The following is a 19181-nucleotide window of genomic DNA, read 5'->3' on the forward strand; positions in this document are numbered from 1 at the left end:
CCTAGCTGTGCCCCCTGCATATCATTTCTAAAATGAGCATTGTCGATCTTAACTTACGTATAGTGAGTCCCACCCATGAGGGGTAGTGTGGGACCTCCTTTATCACGTGCTTAATGATTATATTCTGCCAAATAAAATCTCAATGATCTTCCCATTTTGCCATGCCTTGTGACATATTCTTTTACTGGAAGGATCAACTAAGGTTACAAAACATCAGATTTCAAAAGAAGTATAACTTCTAAAAGATCGTATTAGATTTTTTTTCTCATCCATAGATATACACACTCAGTGCTGCTGACTTGTCAGTTTGATCGTACCTTTCCAAGATGTCGACCAGATAAGAATATGTAAGCATCTGAATATGCATATTTGAACCATTTCACAATCGGTCGGCTTCTTTGCAAGGAGGAAAAAAATATTAATATATGTACAGTTATACATCTCGAATCAAAGGCCCCATACAATCTCTTTAATGCATTCCCGCATAGGGACTAAAACGGTATCATTTCATCTCAAATTTGCACTTGGTGTATTCCGCCAAATATTTTTCTTTGATACGCTAAAAGAGGGCTCCGGGATTGTTTTACTTTCTGTTTTGACTTAAGCGGACGATGTATCGCTGATATGGAGTGCAGAATGCCGAAGTATTAGACAGGAAAGTTATGGCACGCGTTTCTAAACACTGTACTAACTTGCGAATTTAATGATAGAGCGTTCGATTGGCAACTCGTCATTAACTCTTGATCGATCTATCAAACCTCTTCACTTCAAAGCAACAGACTAAACAGGCTTATTGTATTGAAAACAAGGGAAACTTTCTTCGGATTTTGTCGTAAGTCGTCAGTTATTTCCAATAACTTCGTAAGCAACAGCTGAAATATTTAAGTTGAAATCTTGAAACACTCGGAAACTAGTAATTAGCAAAATAAGTGGAGGTGATTGTTTCGGTTGGGTCTGCGTGACCTCGCCCCTACTAATATAAAACCCGGCACGGTGTCCGTGGTATCACCCGAGTAATGTAGTTGTTGATTTTAGTTTAAGATAGCAGTCCGAATATTTTTACATTTATCTTTCCAGCGTTTAAAAGTATTTTTTCTCTGTGATTTGGGGGAGACTTTTATTATGAAATGTTTCACTCTTCATTTGAGAATTAAGGGGAAACCTTCCGACAGACGGCTTATGAGAGAGAAAAAAAGCTATAAATTTTATCTCCTTTCGTAAACATTGAAATGAGAGGCAGACACTTTGTTTCAACTGCCATGCATTAAACAACTATAAGACTACTTCAATGTTTTGCCTTTTCCTTTTTTTTTTTCCCTTTTGCTTTTTTGTATTATTTTTTTTATTTGTTTTACATATTTTGCCGAAAGCAATATGCAATGTCGACAATAATCAATTCATGTGGTCAGGTATATAGATAGACTTTGAAATGAAACCGGTCAAATTATAAATGCGTGAATCGGCAAGCATTGTAATACTAGAATTAACTTAAAAATTTTACCTGTGGAATAATTTACACATATACATTTGATACAATCGAAAAGTATGCACAAAATATATAAACAAAACCCTTCAAAAGCATTTACGATGCGCCGCAATTTCCATAACTTGTTGCCCATCAGACTGGGAGAAGCGAATTTTAATTAACATATTACGCTTTGTGTGTATCGCTACCGTGTAGTACCGCAAGAGTTATTCATAAAACGAGCAGATTGCGTTTGAATAGGCAATATTCACACGTTCTGACTAAAAATGTGGAGGTATCCCTTCAAGTGTCTCTCAACAAATTAAAGAATAACATTCTGATGTTTAAGGAATTACCACGTCAATTTTGCCCGAGCTCTTGGTGAGAGAGCTACTAACTTCTACCACTACATTCTTCATAGAGCCCCGCAAAATCTGAGCAGGTGGCCACCGTACGTGTTTTCAATCAAACATGCAAGAGTGTTTGTACTGATTAAATATATTGTTAAATATACGTTTTTATTTCTTCTCCAGATTACAAGAACTCGTTCGATTAGTGATGTTTATTCAATCTGTTTGGTTGTTGAATTAAAATTACCTGTATAGTTTTTCCTAGGTTTGAATTTTTCTTTCTTTTTGGAATCCAATTCCAGAAGAGAAATTTGAAATCCGTTATCTCCTTTAGATTTGTCAGCTGTTGTGTGGATGGGGTTGCGTTCACAGATTGTAAGATCCGCCACACAAACCGTCAGAAACACGGACAAAGTTAGCACAATACCTTTAATCCGCCACATAATTTCAAGTATTCGGAAACGAAATCATAGATAAACAACAATATCATGTATCAGCTCTGGCAACTAACAATTACGTATATCATTTTGAAACAAAATATTTTCTCCGGAAAATTATTAAAATCCCAGATATATTTCTCTCTTTTGGTTCAAAAATCGAAATCCTGTGGTGTAATCACATTTTTATGGGGATATCAAAATTGGTGTAAAAATCACTTGTATACACCCCTCGTCAAATAGAACACATATACACCTTGTGTGGAAAAGCACAAAACGTATGTCTGTCTCTCTTTGCTTATTGTGTTCCTCTATTGGATGAAACCCTTGAAGCTCCGCCCACCTATCAGTTCCTACTATTTTTTAGATAATCGTACCTTTCTCAAGCGGCGAAGGTTTTATTCTTAAAGATATTTCAACTGTTTAAGCGATACATACTGTTTCACTTGATGAAAGATTAGGTGAAACAGATTAATCAATTGAGAACGTGTAGTAGGTTTGGGCTAAGCACCCTTACGTAAAACTTTGAACAGATTAGGAATAATGAAACTTTTTCTTCTCTTTTTAAATGTGTATTCTAATACTGTATGAATAGTCTGATTGTAGCGATAGTAAAAGTGTCGGGAAATGAAAACTACGTTAAATAACGCATGGTATTTCTGACCACTTAAGTCGTATGATGATCGAAAAATGTCTACTAGCGTGATGAACGAAAACTTTAACAAGACATAAATCACGGGTCAGAGACTCAGGTCTAATTGTTTATCATTGCATAAAGTTCTCAATAAGATATTAATGTTTCCGCTCCATGTTTAAGGCGTTCTTTGTACGTGAACTGAAATAAATCATGAGCTGGACACTTGTGTCGTGTTATTTAGAATCGTCAGCGACTCTGTAAACAGCAAACACAACAAAACTGTTATTCTAAGATAAAAAAATCAAAAATACCTGTAACGTTAACAGGTAAAATAGCGATACGGAACACAAAACAAATGCAGGTTTATTTAGAACAAAAATATTATTTTAAGAAATATATTTGGTTGGGAGGCGAGATTTGCATTAATTCATAGAGACTAGTGTTGGGAAAGAAGAACACTAAAATCGCAAATGAACAAATAAAACCTGTCCTCAATATTTATATAGGCTCTTCGGAAATCGCAAGGAGCAGTATTTAAATTCTAAGCTTATTAAAAAAAGGTACTTAAATGTTTTTAAAGACCTCCACTCTATGATAAAATAATAATAATTGTTTGTTCTCTCCCAAGAGGTTAATAGTGTTTTCTTTCAATTTTTTTTTGAAAAAATATAAGTCATAAAAAGTAAAAACAAACACTTTCGGCTATCAAAATAGTAACTGAACGCAAAAAAAAAAAAAAAAAAAAAAAAAAAACACCAGCTGGGGTATATATGTATATGTACATATTACAGCCATTACTAAAGCGGCCCTTCTCTTTCCATCTTATTTGATATCCACGTCACGAAGCTGTTTTTAAAATAAAAGTTGCAAAATAGTTATCTTACACATTTCGTGAAATTATCCAGAATCGCTCATCAAAGGAATTACAAAAGCATCTGCTACAATGTTTAAACCAAGAATACATAGATCGGTAGGGTTAAAATTCAAATTATGTAAATTTATGTACTTGAAAGTAAATACATTTCTCTCGGGAATCAAGATATTTTCCCGCGATAGGGCGGAAACCGCGAGTAACAGTCTTGTTAAGAGTTTAACCGTAGTCATTCATACCGCATTAACCCCCGAGGGATTATCGTGAGGGACAAATCTGAAGAAGAAAAAATCGACGTCCAACTACTGGTTCGGTCTTCAAATCACACCCCCAGAAATTTATGAGCCGTACCTGTACAATAATGATAACTGCACTCCGCCGCTGAAAACATCTGTAAGCCTGGGGGTGGCGCCTACAAGAAGAGTGGGAGACATGGGAGATAATCCAGCATATTTTACTCGGTAATAGATATTGCTTTAAATGGTACCCATCTGAGATAATATACTATTATGGTACACACTGCGGCGATCAAAGACTTGACAATACGGTAGGAAACAGCATAGGGGTTGCAGGCAGCGGACCGACAGGTAAGGGGCTCGTATCTTATAGCTCTCCTAAACGTCGAATAAATCAGAAGAAAAGCATTTGATCTCCGAAAAAATATTAGCAACCGGATTGATTTAACATCAAATACAATAAAATGTTGTCTTCCGTCTTTTGAGAAGTAATTAGTGCGTGTGACAAGGATGGGTCGGGTTTCGGTACTTTAAGGTGGCTGCTCACTACTACAAAGGTACGCAACCCACACCAAAACAAAAACACACACACACACCAACGAAATGCAACTACATAATACATCGTATCGCCTAGTTGATTCTGATCAACATATTTTTTAAAATTTTATTTATATTTAATGATGTGTGAAAAAACGGATATAGTGCCCCTTAATACAAACATTTTTTTCAAAAAGAAAATGATGAAACTAAATTTATGGGTTGTTTTTTTTTAATAAGTAAAGTGAATGCAATTCATTGCACGAAATGTAATTTATACCGTTGATTTCTCAATTAAGTTTAAAACAGTAGGGGAAATTTGTATAGAGTTATATATATTAAGGGATAATATATTTCAACTTTTAGACATTATAGGGAATTTACAAGAATATATCATATCAACCCATGCATCTATTTTTTTCTGTATCACTTATGATAAACGGGAGAAGATGAGAACCGTTTCCTTGTATTTCGTGGGGATCCGGGTTAGAACAGGTCCTCAGTGCCTCTTACATGTGGTAAGAGGCTGCTAAATGGGTTGGTCCTTCGGATGAGACCGCAAAAACCGAGGCCCCATTTCACAGCAGGTGTGGCACGATAACGATCTCTCCCTGCTCAAAGGCCGTAAGCGCGGAGCATAGGCCTAAATTTTGCAACCCTTCACCGGCAATGGTGACGTCTCCATATGAGTGAAACATTCTCGAGAGGGACGTTAAACAATATACAATCAACCAGCCGTTCCGTTGTATCGCTGACGATGTTCTTCAGTCCGACTCCTGTTGAGCACAGTGCTGTTTTATAGGTAATTTGACATATCAGTAGACTTCTTTACTTTTGGATTAGGATAAGCATTCTGACTGTGCCTGGTCAAAAACATTTACCACTGTTCTAAGACATGGCTATTGTTTCCTCAGTAAGAGAAATGGGTTTACTGGAATCCGAGTATTTAAATTCCACATATTTAGTTCAAATTAGGACAGATAATGGACGATTTAGATGAAATGCTTGATAAGGATTGATATTGACACCAACTTGGCTTACAGAAAGGGACTTTATGAAATACTGGCGTCCGGGGAGTTAGCAGATTTCGATGTTCTTTTGAAATTATCGCGTTTGATTTCACATCGTATAAAAGAGTCCACGTTTTAACGTGCGTAATTGTTATGTGTACTAATATTTTTAGATAAAAGGCAATTACAAGATATGTTATATGTTTAAGATAGTTTAAGACAGAAATTCAAACATCTGTTAAACTTCAACGTTTCACGCATGGTGTCAAATTCCTCATGAATTTGGCCAGCTACATGATTATTGTTTGCATATATTCCTGATCTTTAGAGAGAAAAAAATATCTGAGTACAGGTTGATGGTATGGTGATTGTAGGCCTGTATGACGATAATTAATTCCATCTTTGTTCTCACACAAGTCGATACAAAGACATTATTACATGTTTAAGAAAGTTGCCATTACAACGATAAATCATAAGCTTATCTGTTAATTGGGTGTATGAAAGTAAGTATTTTGATAAATATACCCCATGCAATGACATAAACAATCTAAATAACTGCGATAAAGCTTTGTATATTGAAGTGTAGGTTTTTTTGTTTTTTGTCAAGTTAAAGGGTCACTTGCGCATCCCAGTGTGTTCACCGAGAAATGAAAGCAACGAAACAGCACCGAATGGTAAAATGAATAGATCAACATTTCTCAGATAACTCCAACCAAAGCTTTTTTCTGTAAAATTGGTATTCGATGACAACCGTTGAAAAAAAAATTGGGGAATAGGCTGCGATTCATGCAATAATGAAGTAATGGACTGAAAATAATGAAATTCGTGCTAAATCAATTACGTAAATTTCAGAATCTCCCTATCAACTGCGCATGTCTGCAGAAGACATTAATTTTCCGGTGTGAAGCTTCAGTATATTAATTCTTATTTCTTGCTACCCTCTTTCATGAATCATTACAAAAGCTAATGTTTCTGATCTGATTGAGCATATGCAGTTCGGAAGTTCACGCAATGAAACAAAATGGCAATTACAGTAGTAAAATATACACATCTGTTGATACGCCTGGGCGCTTGTTTTCTTTCTCGTAATTGTTTAGACTTAAGCTATGTAGCAAACGGTACAATTTGAAGGAAAGTGGAGGTTTCCGAAGGTCACAACAAGCAAAATCAATTAACACTGCACAATAAAGAGCATGTTTCATTTCTATTTCTGCAACACTGTATATACAACCTTTTCAACATAAGTGATTTGAAAGGTTTAAAAATTTGATGTCGTTATCGAATTCTGATGGCATTGTTTGTAGATATGAACGTACAGCACATTAAGGAGACTCGATACAAACATAGGTCGAGGATTTGTTGCCTAGCACATTGAATATCCGGTACATATTCGGCAAGATAGGCATTGAGCGTCTAATACATTGAAGAGACTCGCTATGTTAGAAACGAGTCGTCTAGCACATTGAATATACTCCATAGACTGGTTTGGTTGGTTGTATACTGTTTAACGTCCCGCCCAGGAATCTTTCACTCATATGGAGACGTCACCATTGGTTGTGAAGGGCTGCAAAATTTAGGCCTATATTTAGCGCTTACGGACTTTGAGCAATGAGTGATCTTTATTGTACCACACCTGCTTAACACGGGGCATCTGGTTTTGCGGTGTCATCCGCCCTATTTAGACGCCTCGATTGTCCAGAACATTGAATATACACTCGTTAGGTTAGGCATTGAGCGTCCAGCACATTGAAAATACTCGGTAGATTGGGTGTTAAGCATTCAGCACATTGAGAATATGTTAAGTGTCCAGCACATTGAAAAGACTCCGTAGATTGGATGTTAAGCGCCCAGCACATTGAAAATACTCGGTAGATTGGATGTTAAGTGTCCAGCACATTGAAAAGACTCGGTAAATTGGATGTTAAGCGTCCAGTACATTGAAAAGACTCCGTAGATTGGATGTTAAGCGTCCAGTACATTGAAAAGACTCCGTAGATTGGATGTTAAGCGTCCAGTACTTTGGAAAAATTCCAGATATTGGATGTTAAGCGTCCAGTACATTGAAAAGACTCCGTAGATTGGATGTTAAGAGACCAGCACATTGAAAAGACTCGCTAAGTTAGGAACTGATCGTCCAGGGTTTGGGTTTAAAATTTTGTTACAGGTGACCTTGACTTTGGGTCGTAACACACTACTTGGCCAAAACAACCTTTGTGCCAAATACCATCGTCGCAAACCACGGGTTATTGTTTCATTCTATGAAACATTAACCTGTGATTTGCGATGGTGGCCAAATACGTGATTCTAATGTCTCTTTATGTCAAAGTTATGATCCGGACAAAAACAGTGGAGAGACCGGACCAACATGGTTATACTTATCCCTATAAAATTCCCATTGTTTGCAAGGGATATAAACTTCCACATATCATCATCAATAACAAGCTGTTTTTGTAAAATACTATAATTCCAAATAATGACCTAATTCAAATTCAATGATCGCAAATTTGACCTTGATTTAGATAAATGACCTAAATCTCATCGATTTTACCTTCATTTAGATAAATTACCTAAATCTCGTCGATTTGGGCATCAACAGGACTTTGCAGCTCATCATGAAGTCACTATCTTATAACGGGATGTGCTTGTGAAAACGCTATGACCTTGATGTGACCTTGCAATGCTATTTTTCACGTAACGCTTGACCTTGACCGTTCAGTTATTTTTTACTGACAAAGGCTTTATTGCAGACAATAAAAGAGATTTACAGGCTTAAATTAATTCCATCCACATGTGACATCATAAGATTTAATTTGCAAAATCAATGATTTATTTAGATTTATGTATGTTAGAAACATAAATTTTGTTTGAGTCTTTTCCGATAGTTATTGTAAAAAATTCTCGTTAAACATAAACTATTTCAAACATGTTAAGTTATATATCAATAATCAATGATATAAATTCAAAATATTGAATCAAAGGACAATAACTCTGTTTTCATTTATTTCTTTATCAATTCTTTTATGCGATAAATTTCCTTTATTTTCAAGGACATTTTGTATACTTTTGTAAAGAACCAGTTTCATGAAATTGTTATGAATACTATCACACCGTTATAACCAGTTTTTGTGAAATTTTGATAATTAATGCTGTTCGAGGAAAATTGCAATTTCCTGACGTCTAAATATTATTCTGTTTATGTAGGCCTATGCCTCGCATCTTAAAAAGTGCGATGATCTATATATTTCATTTGATTATTTGTTAGTTTCAACTCTAAGAAATGAAAATAAAAACACTTTCTATACTTTTTTCAGATAACAATGCGAGTATGGAGTTATCTTAAACAGAATCTCAGGGGCATACACACCAAAATTATTACGTTTACAATATGGGTGGGAGGGAGGCATCTAGCTGCAATAATGTAGCCCTCTCTGATATATATATATTTTTTTTAGGGAGAGGGCTACAACTCCTTAGGATCTCCGTAATGGTGCAAATGCGGGAGTGATTCACTCCCGCAACATTTGCGCTCATTCTAAACATTTCCTGACTTTCTTTACGTAAATAAAATGATATTCTATGTTTCTTAGTCAATATATTAAATTACAACCTGCAACTTAAGATTTGTGAGGCTCTATTCTACCGTTTTCAACAATTTCGATAAATTCCAATTTCTCGATTCATATTTGTGCGCCATGTTTGATGTACTGAAGTATAAACTTCCGATTGTCAAGTCATTTGCATATGCCATATAAGGTAGTATTTACACCAATTGGCAAGTATGGAGGCGAAAGCTATTTCGTCGGTATTGAAAAGGTTTGAATTTAATATCAAGTTAAAAACCGAACAGCAGAGTGTAAATTCTCTCTGCAACAATATGATTTTCCTTTCTTTGTCGAAGTGGCTCGAGTAACTACATTTTCGCGCTGATTGTCAATGTTTAGGTTTTTCATTAGATCCACCTATGAGATCTCGCGATAACAAGCATGGCGGAGCAGACGAAGAATTTTGTATGCTGTACATTATATTTAATGAAAAACACCTTTATTAGACATGCCCGAGCACAAAGTTGGTACTCCTTTTGGTGTAAACAACATTTGGGACTAATACACAGAGTTTATTATCGGTTATTCATAAAATTATTTTGCACCATTACGGAGATCCTATGGAATTGTAGCCCTATCCCGAAAACGTCAGAATTAAAAAAAAAAAATGGATAGGGCTACATTATTGCAGCTAGGAGGCATCCAGACCAATGGCAATATATCTGAAAGCTCGGGGGCATACAAATTTCACTCTATATTGACAGTACACAGTTACTAACTGCGAACTCGAGATCTGACCTGATCAATCAAATGAATATTAGAGATAATGCAACGTCTGCATGCCATGCATTGATTGATTGTATATTGTTTAACGTCCCGCTTGAGACGTTGTATGTTGAAAATTTACAAATTTAAAATATTGATTGATTAATTGATTGGTTGATTGATTGATGTTTTTCGCCACACTCAACAATTTTTCAGTTATCTGATGGCACCCAGTTTTTATTGGTGGAAGAGAGAACCCAGATATAATATACCTGGGAAGAGACCACCGACCTTCTGAAAGTAAACTGGGAAACTTTCTCGCTTACCAGCGCGAGCTGGATTCGAACCCGCGCCGACAGAGGCGAGAGGCCGTGTGATTTTGAGTGCGATGCTCTAACCACTCAGCCACAGAGGCCCCCGACAAATTTAGAATAAATATTATGAACATTTTGTAAGAAATAGACGGTAAATATGTTTTTTGATGAATAGCTTTGTCTGTACGCACCGAATATTTCTTGTCTTGAACGGTTTTTCCTTTATCATATTGGCATGAGAAATATATTAGCACGGTAAATGTTGAATGATTAAGGCGGCCGTCAAACGAACCGTAAACGTCAAAGGCGTGCGTTAGTCACATTTCTTTACCCCTAAAAATAAACTGAATATAGACTAATTCATAAATAATGTTTGAAGTTTTTTGGGGAGCTTATTTTTTTCAGGGAAGCTTTCATTTTCAAATTAAAAGGAAGAATGAGAATTGTGCGTAAATTTTTCCTGGGTGCGTTGGAATTTTACACTAATTGGTTTGGATTTTCATTCACAACTAAAAGCAATGCGAATCAAGTTCACCCGCCGTATTTCTATATACGATCCTGCTTTCGTTCCAGGGAATTACCATTGATAACACGAAACAAAAATAGACCCCCAGAGCAGCTCATTAACTGTGAAAGAAATAAGATTGTTTTGTCATGAGATACTACCGCTGGTAGACATATTGTGACGTAAACCTAATCATCTGAGGTCATGTTGGGTGACGTGATATGCGCAATTTCCTGTTGCTTGCGTGCAATTCGTTTTCGAAATGATTTCGTGTTGATATCATCAAATAAGTTACAAAGTGTAAAACAAAACAAAAATAACGATTATGACTAGATACCGCCATTATATTACCGCAGTGTTACCCACACCCTGGTGTTTGTCTGTAAACGCAATGAAAGTTGATAAAAGACAATGTCGCCCGAGATATTCAATGCTACTCTTTTGAAAATCATCTTTTTTGAAAAAAGTAAACCGCAACATTTCAAAGCAAATGTTCGCAACATTTAAAACAAATATCATTGAGTAAAGTATCATCGCTGTAGCAGATACAGTTTCTGGGAAATTAGACTGAAATTTGATGCGCGATTTTTGAGTGTACATGTATAAACAACTCAATTACACGTTCCCGTGGGGATCCGGGTTAAAACAGGTTCTCCGTACCTCTTGCTTGTCGTATGAAGCGTCTAAATGGGGTGGTTATTTGGATGAAACCACAAAAACCGAGGCCCCGGCTCACAGCAGGTTTGGCACGTTAAAGATCCCCCCCCCCCTGCTAAAAGGCCGTTAGCGTCAAGCATAGGCCTAAATTTTGCAACCCTTTATCGGCAGTGGCGACGTCTCCATATGAGTAAAAAATTCTCAAATGGGACGTTAAACAATATACAATCAATCCAATTACTCATGTAAGGATGCCAGCAGACCCCAGTAAGGATAGGATTCTTGTTTAAACGTTAAAGGACAGTAATGTAAAGGGACGTTCCGTTTTGCTTAATCCTAATGAATTTGATCCTTTGATTAGGATGATGGGAGGGGGCACCATTAGTAATCGAAGGTGTACATCGAATTCCTCGGAATCGCACTACCTATAATGAAATTCAGAAACAATTTGGAATATTTATATCAGATGTGTTGGTCTTTTCTTTCTCATTTTTCAAAGATCGGGGTAATGCAATTTGTATCTAAATCTGCAATTGAGGACGTCGCCCATGTATGATAATGAAGTTTGATTTACGGACGCACTTTTCTTAAACGGGGCCAGGCCTAGTTATATGGACCAAAACTTTCATAATGTACAGAAATTAAAGTTTCCAAAACGAGAAATGGAATATGACAAAAACATTTTTAGGTAACATATGATTAAAGAGGTGTGGTATTAGAACTAGTTACTAAACATAATCTTGCGTGTTTTTCTAACGGTGAATAGTTTATATTTGAATATATTTTGACATGTTTGTATTTTACATACTTATATTTAAAAACACGGTTAATAGAAAAAGTGCGTAAAGCTAAACTACAATGCATGTTCTCCAAGATTAGTGCAGTGACTGTATGTGTAATAAGATTTATTTATTGTATACATGTTGAAATATATTCAATCATACATGTGTTCGAATGAAAACAAAAAAATATGAAAATTAGACACCATTTTATACAACAAAGAAATACATTTAGCGTTAAATAGTAAAGGTATTGGGCAACTTTCAAGATTGACTGAATTTTTGTAAGCTATCTCGTTAAATTTTTACAACATGCCGCCGATCATATTTTGCACATGTTTTAAAAAGCTCTGCAAATACTCTTCACCATGAAAAAAATGTAAAGGAGAACCAATTCTAGTTTTAAGTTACAACTAACAAAAGATGTTCTCTTGAAGGACTTATTTGCATTGAACAGAAAAGGAAACCGACCTATCCTCACCCCCTAGTTGTCAAAATCTGGTGTTTTGTTTGCTGCCTAATCGATGTTTGAAGTCTACATCTTAAATATCTTTGTGCAGGTTACACAGGTTCCCGGGGGATGGCACAATCAAAAGTTAAACAAAAATGGGGGTAAAAAGTGAAGATAACAAACAGTGATCAATCTCATAAACTCTATAAGCAACTACAGAATAAAGGGTTGAGCAAACACGGACCCCTGGATATACCAGAGATGGGATCAGTAAGCATTCCCCGTTGACCGGTCACACCCGCCATGAGCCCTATATCTTGATCACGTAAACGGAGTAATCTGTGGTCAAAATAAGTGTACCAAGAAGGAGGAGTAAGCATTCCTTGTCGACCGGTCACACCCATCTTGCGCCTTATATCTAAAAAATGGAGTAGCCGGTAATCAGTATGTAAAGAGCAGCCTAACAAATGACACGAGACCCCTCGAACAGCATTCAACCCAATAACAGGCTGTATTTGCAAATTAAGTCATGATAAGAGCCATATAATTTGCTAAACGATTTCTTTAAACTAGACTGTTGAAACCGCTGTACCATCAACTTAACAATGTAAATAACACGCAACACATATTTGTGTTGATTTGTACAGATCAATACTGTACCATATCTCGTCTCCTTTAGACCAGCAACCTTTTTTTCGGTTTACAAACCCTCCCTCCATTTGTTTATTATTATTTTTCAGAGGGAAATAGCAACTGAATTTTTGGAGGGATATTTTCCGCCTTCCAATGTGAAATTTTTAGTCAGGGTCTTAAATGAGATAAAAATAAAGACAATGTCAAGAGGATTTTTGGGGCCAACATTCGTAAAACAAAGACCAAAAGTCAAACATTCAGCCGACCTCTGGTCATTGACATTCAATCTGTGTCGTGTGTGTGCAAAGTGCATTATAAATATAGCTCACTGCAGTAGTCAGCGCGGTAGAATGCGGCTCTCTTCGACCCGCGGGCCAAAGTTGTCAACAATCATGTTTAAAGTGTTAAAAACACTGTAAATATCAAATAGATTCATTTATCACCGGAACTAACATTGCTTGCAGCAAGCTGGATGTGACAACAAGGACTAGTCCAAACGCCATTCCTCCGCCTTTCTAGGTCAAGGTAAATGATACAAAGGTTAAAGTCCAGTAAAACATTCTTCAAGCATCAGTTTCCATTCGCTAACATAGTTAATGTAACAAAAAGAAAGGGAAACACAGATCTCCTTCACCTAAGAATACTCCGTACTATTGTTGGTTTTTGGAAAATAAATCGAATACGTGAAATGGTCTTTCATGTTGTCATGTAGTTTGAATTCCAGTATTACATGTTGTAGTTTGAATCCCGTGGGGATCTGGGTTAGAATAGGTCCTCAGTACCCTTTGCTTGTCGTACATGTAAGAGGCGACTAAATATGGCGGTCCTTCCGATGAGACCGCAAAAACCGAGGTCCTGCTCAAAGGCCGTAAGCGCCGAGTACAGGCCTAAATTTTGCAACCCTTCACCGGCAATGGGGACATCTCCATATGAGTGAACGATTCTTGAGTGGGACGTTAAAAAATATTCAATCAATCCAATATTACGATGTTATAATTTAATGTGCCAAGTTTGGTTGAAAATGGCCCAGAAGTCATGTGCAAAGTTATCAGACGGGCAGATTTGAACAAGTCACGTGAGTATTTAGCTCCATTGATATGAGGACAAGGTCATACAGAAGTCAAGGTCAATAAATATTGTGCATTGTCGTCATGCTCCCACCAAAATTTACCATTATCCGTATACGAAATTAGAGGAAAGCCTCAACATTTCACGAAACGACAAATTTAGGAGCGTAAGGTCGAGGTCATAAGGAAGTTAATTTTAGGTCGAAAAACATCGGAGTAGTTGTAGTTGTCATGCCTGAGACGGTATGAGGTTTAATGAAGTTATCGTTTGTTTATTCAGAAATGAGCTAAATGCAAAAAGGGGACATTTCATGAATGAAGACGGACATGTGCATGACGAGGTATAAATATACTGATTCAGCGACGCCGGTTAACTTCCTTCTCCATATTGGTTGTTGATTGTGTGAATTATGTCCAAGAGTACCTGTACTCTTAACCTGTGGAATTAAGACAGCGATTTCACTAATTGGGCTCGTTAGAGTAACGGACAGTCCCTTAAAAGGAGGGCACTAGGACAAAAATTAAGCATCTGCACTGTTAATTACAATTGGTTGGCGAGAATGTCATAATTAACCTACCACGGCGCTTAACAAGCTGTATTGATGTTAGTCCAATTACGGCTATTGTCACACCACTTTTGGCGGGAGTTTCATGTGCTTCCCGGTGCACCGTCTGCCAGCTTCTATTCATTCAATACCAATTTTTCTAACAGTCAGACGGATGCAATATAGTGTTAAGGATTCACGAGTTCTCCAACTTCCATTTTCTTCTCTTGATATCGATAGAGAACGTGCAGATAAAACCAATAAAAAGTAGGATCTGGAACTAAGAATAGATCTCGAATCCAATTAACTTTTGAAACAATTTTCATGAACAAATAAAATTTTCAATGTTTGCATTTGATTTTTATTTATATAAACCAGCAGTTTTTTTTTAAACATCTGTGCTACATAAATTTTAAGATATAAGTAATCAAAATTTTGACTGAAGTCTATTCTCAGTTTATGGTTTTGAGGCCTGGAAGGCAACACAAAAAAGACGAACTGCAAAGCACAGCAAGTCTCCTCGCTCGACACCATTTCTGATTTTACTGTGGATTTTGTTTTTATTTTGGCGAGTGTCCTTAAAGATGTCCAAGAGTGTACTAAATGGATTATGTTCCCTCTCCAGGAAATGTAATTTCGACATAATGACACTCCTGGCAAGACAGCGTTTCATTCATTGAAAAATTAAAGGTGAGCTGGCTTGTCATTCGTGTTGACTCCGAGTAAACACTGACCTGTCATCGGAAGTAGATAGGTCATCTTACATGGATATTTTTGTTTAAGAATGGATAAAGTGATTAAACATCACCAGTTAATTTATTCCATTCATAAATCAATCATTACAGGGTACCCAGTTCATTTAGTGATGTCACAACATTGATTTTGGCAAACCTCTTGTCCAAGTTTAGAAGTTCCAAACGAAGGATTCCAGAGACACGAGCTCAATGTACATGTGACAGACAATATCACTACCCCTCCTCTCCTTTTTTTTAAACACCGAGTTTTCCTCAACATTGCAGTATCAAATCTCGCGAAATCCTCTGATTTTCAAGGGGATGGGGGGGGGGGTGTTTACACCAGTGTAGTGTTTTTTAAGTATATTCCGTTTCATCGTAGCAAATCAAGGATTCGAGTCCACACAAACCATGAGAGAAAACCAAAGTTTCGAGTCCATATAAATCATGAGACGCACCCGTGGGTAACCGACAGTTATTCCATTTTCTAATCCCCCCCCCCCCCCAAGAAATTTAAAACTCCCCCCTTTCGTAATATCCCAAAGAGCCACCAGGCACTGTCGTACATGTGACAGAACTGGGAGATGGACAATGAGCGGATTAAAATATTGAACTACCTACAGTGCCATTTTGAAAAAAAAAAAAAAGGCTCGAAATAAATCTTGCACACTAAAGAGAGACAAAGATACTTAGTATCAAAACGTCTTTTCAAACGCCCGAGAAATAATTACACCGAAAAAAAAACTAATTCAGTAGGTCACATTACGATTCTGTTCTTCACAAGTTAAAATGGCATAATTAGCGACATTAGCTACCGGCGGGTCAGCAGAAACATACATTAATGTCCAAAATTTCTCTGATCCTATAACCACAAGTTACACTCAACATGTTCCATCTGCGTGTAATATTATATTTAGTCAAGCCCCGTCGCTTCGGGTTTCATCACATCACGTGCAGACACAGCACCGAACAGTCTAGAAATCATGAGGATTCCTTTTTACACGTTGTTTTTTTTCCAAGTGACTGCTATTCATTTCCAAAAATATCCAAATGTCTCTGATAACTTGCAATTAGCACAAGTCGGACTTCGTCGTTTTTTCTCAAAATAATAAAAATAAACTAGACATACGGCAAATTGAGTATGGAATTTACTCTGGCTTTCACAATTACACTGATCACTGGAAGACATCACCTGTCCTCGCATTAACACACATTAAAATGCGACTTTGGAAACCATTTTAGTTCACAAGTTAAAAACCGTATATATATATATATGTGTGTGTGTATTATATTTCCATATTAGTCTCCCGTTTAAATCTGCTCATAGAAAATGGCAAAATAAAAGGATGAATATTTCTCAATATACCAACGGGGCGGATCCAGTAAATTTTTAGGGTGTGACCTTTAATAGCACACTTTCCGTTGGACTGGACCCCCCCCCCCCCCTTCTTATTCAGCGGCAAATATTTGCACACACATAATCCACCAATGGTACAAAGCAATTCTCCTTTCTGCTTCGTAGTAGCATTTCAATACATGTATTTGTAAAATGCATTTATGACACCATCTAAAACTGATCCTTTATTCAAGGACCTGAATATATAATGCCAAGTGCATTAATAACTAAATCATTATTCGATATTTTGGCCGTGATGAATCAAGCACCACAATTACGGCTGCAACTTTAATGGGTTAGGTTTGTGACACACTTGTAAATATTCATTTCAAGTCAGAGACCTTGTGGGCAATGCAGACTATCCTTCATAGGTCTGTACTAATTAACTTCTTCAAATTTTCATTACACACTCCAAGTTCAAAATGGAGACCCCTCATTGTTTCATTTTCCTTTGCCACTTGGGCATAAATAACAAGAGAAAAGCCCAAGTAAATCATAAATATTTATTCAGTTGATAAATATCATCCAAAAATGATTGTAGGAATATGAAATCAACAAATAACAACATCTTCACTCATAACATCAGAACTCTTGAATTCACTGTCTTCACATGTATACCTCCACCCCCCCCCCCTTAATTGTTTATCTAATCATGAAATATCCACCCTCCGCTAATTTTTTTAAAGAAAAATGATTCACAACTGACCAGAAAATTAATTTCTGTTGATAAAAAATCATTTTTAAAAAAATGACAGAAAATATTAAAGTGCAACCACTATCACCATGCCATACAAAATTTTTACAAGAAAAAAATGATCCGAGGTATACATGTTTTGGTAACATACATTTTCAATATAAAATGTCGATGGATTGGAGAGACAGAATTTCGATTTTCAGTCTCTGCAGTTCACTGGTTTTTAATCACTGTTTATCTTCTGGCACTGTTTCACCGACTGACCAAAAGACTGGGGCATCATGGGAAGATCACTGGTCATCTTTGGAAATGTATTGTACAACACACACAATATCTAAATAAGCACACAACATCCCAACAAAATAAAAAAAAAACCCTCAAGCCCTTAACATGGTGGGAAAATTCATTCTGGCTGATGTCTTAGTTAATCACACTTTTGCTTTTTAAAAAAGCACGAAAACTCCATGTTAAGGACTTGCCATACTTACGATACTCAGAAATACCAGCGATGAGAAGTTTGTTGGAACCCGTGATACATCACGTGTATTTGTGCAGTTGCAATCAATTTGATCAGAAAATCTATCATTTTATTATAATGGGTGCTTTATACTATCAAGATGGAGCTTTTGAATAATTTGTTAAAAACTGGGAAAAATCTTCAATATCCACCCCGAGTTCATGACAACGCTTCTGGATTCTGGGCACCATGGCACATGAGCCATGCGTGATCTCGAACAGTAAGAACTGGAATGAGAAAGTTTCAGAGACTGATTGCAGGAAACAATGGCTGCTTCTATCATGATTTTGAAACTCTGTGCTTTACTCTTGCATAAAAACTAAATGAGTACACGATAATGAATTTCAAGATAAATAGATAAGATTTTACGTCTTTCCAAAAGGTCACATGGTAGGGGTGGAACTGAACTGCTTTATGGTAAAGTCTTCTGGTCTGGAAAAAATTCATGTTATCGTTTACATTTAAGTACACTGCATTTTGTATCTCAAAGTCAATCAATGCACTGCAAAAAAAAATTACACTACAATGTTACTGATTGGACATAAGTATGGTGAAATATGGGAAACTATTCACACAATATCTACTAATAATAGCTGCAAAACTCCAGTTAATAAAAACACCGACAAAAAATTTACATACCTGTAGAAAACAGATATAACTGGAAGTGGCTTCAAGGTTATATTTCATGAAAACACATGTCTGTTACTATTCCTCATATCATTTTACTATCATTGTATTACAATTTACTATCATTGTATTACATTTTGCTTTTCCAAAGCATAAGAACAAGATTGCAATGATAAAGCAATTCTGACAAATTATTCATTTTCTGTAAATGCACTGCATGAATGGTGTAAAACTTCAATCTTATCATCCAGGTGGTGCATGAAAATATACCTGGGGAAACTACCTGCATATTTACCTTTGTCTAGAGAGATCAACATACCTCAGCCACATTCTCCAGTTTCAAGCTCAAAGATATTGCCCTACAAAGAAAACAGGGCAGAGTCACCTTATATCGCCCTCCGACAGCTTCTGT

The 19181-nt window shown here is 36.5% G+C and overlaps 1 protein-coding gene across 1 annotated transcript in view; it reads right to left on the bottom strand.

Moving 5' to 3' along the window:
* Positions 1-19181, bottom strand: part of LOC125675025 (zinc finger C3H1 domain-containing protein-like) — a 119799-nt gene that overhangs the window by 46050 nt on the left and 54568 nt on the right. Inside the window, exons 33-36 of the mRNA XM_048912482.2 lie at positions 19089-19128; positions 18512-18574; positions 18291-18369; positions 2063-2266 (exon numbers count right to left, since the gene is read on the bottom strand). Of these exons, the coding sequence (XP_048768439.2) occupies positions 2063-2266; positions 18291-18369; positions 18512-18574; positions 19089-19128 (386 nt within the window). The remainder of the gene's footprint in view (positions 1-2062; positions 2267-18290; positions 18370-18511; positions 18575-19088; positions 19129-19181) is intronic.

This window comes from Ostrea edulis, chromosome 3 (assembly GCF_947568905.1).
Source record: "Ostrea edulis chromosome 3, xbOstEdul1.1, whole genome shotgun sequence".
NCBI lineage: Eukaryota > Metazoa > Mollusca > Bivalvia > Ostreida > Ostreidae > Ostrea > Ostrea edulis.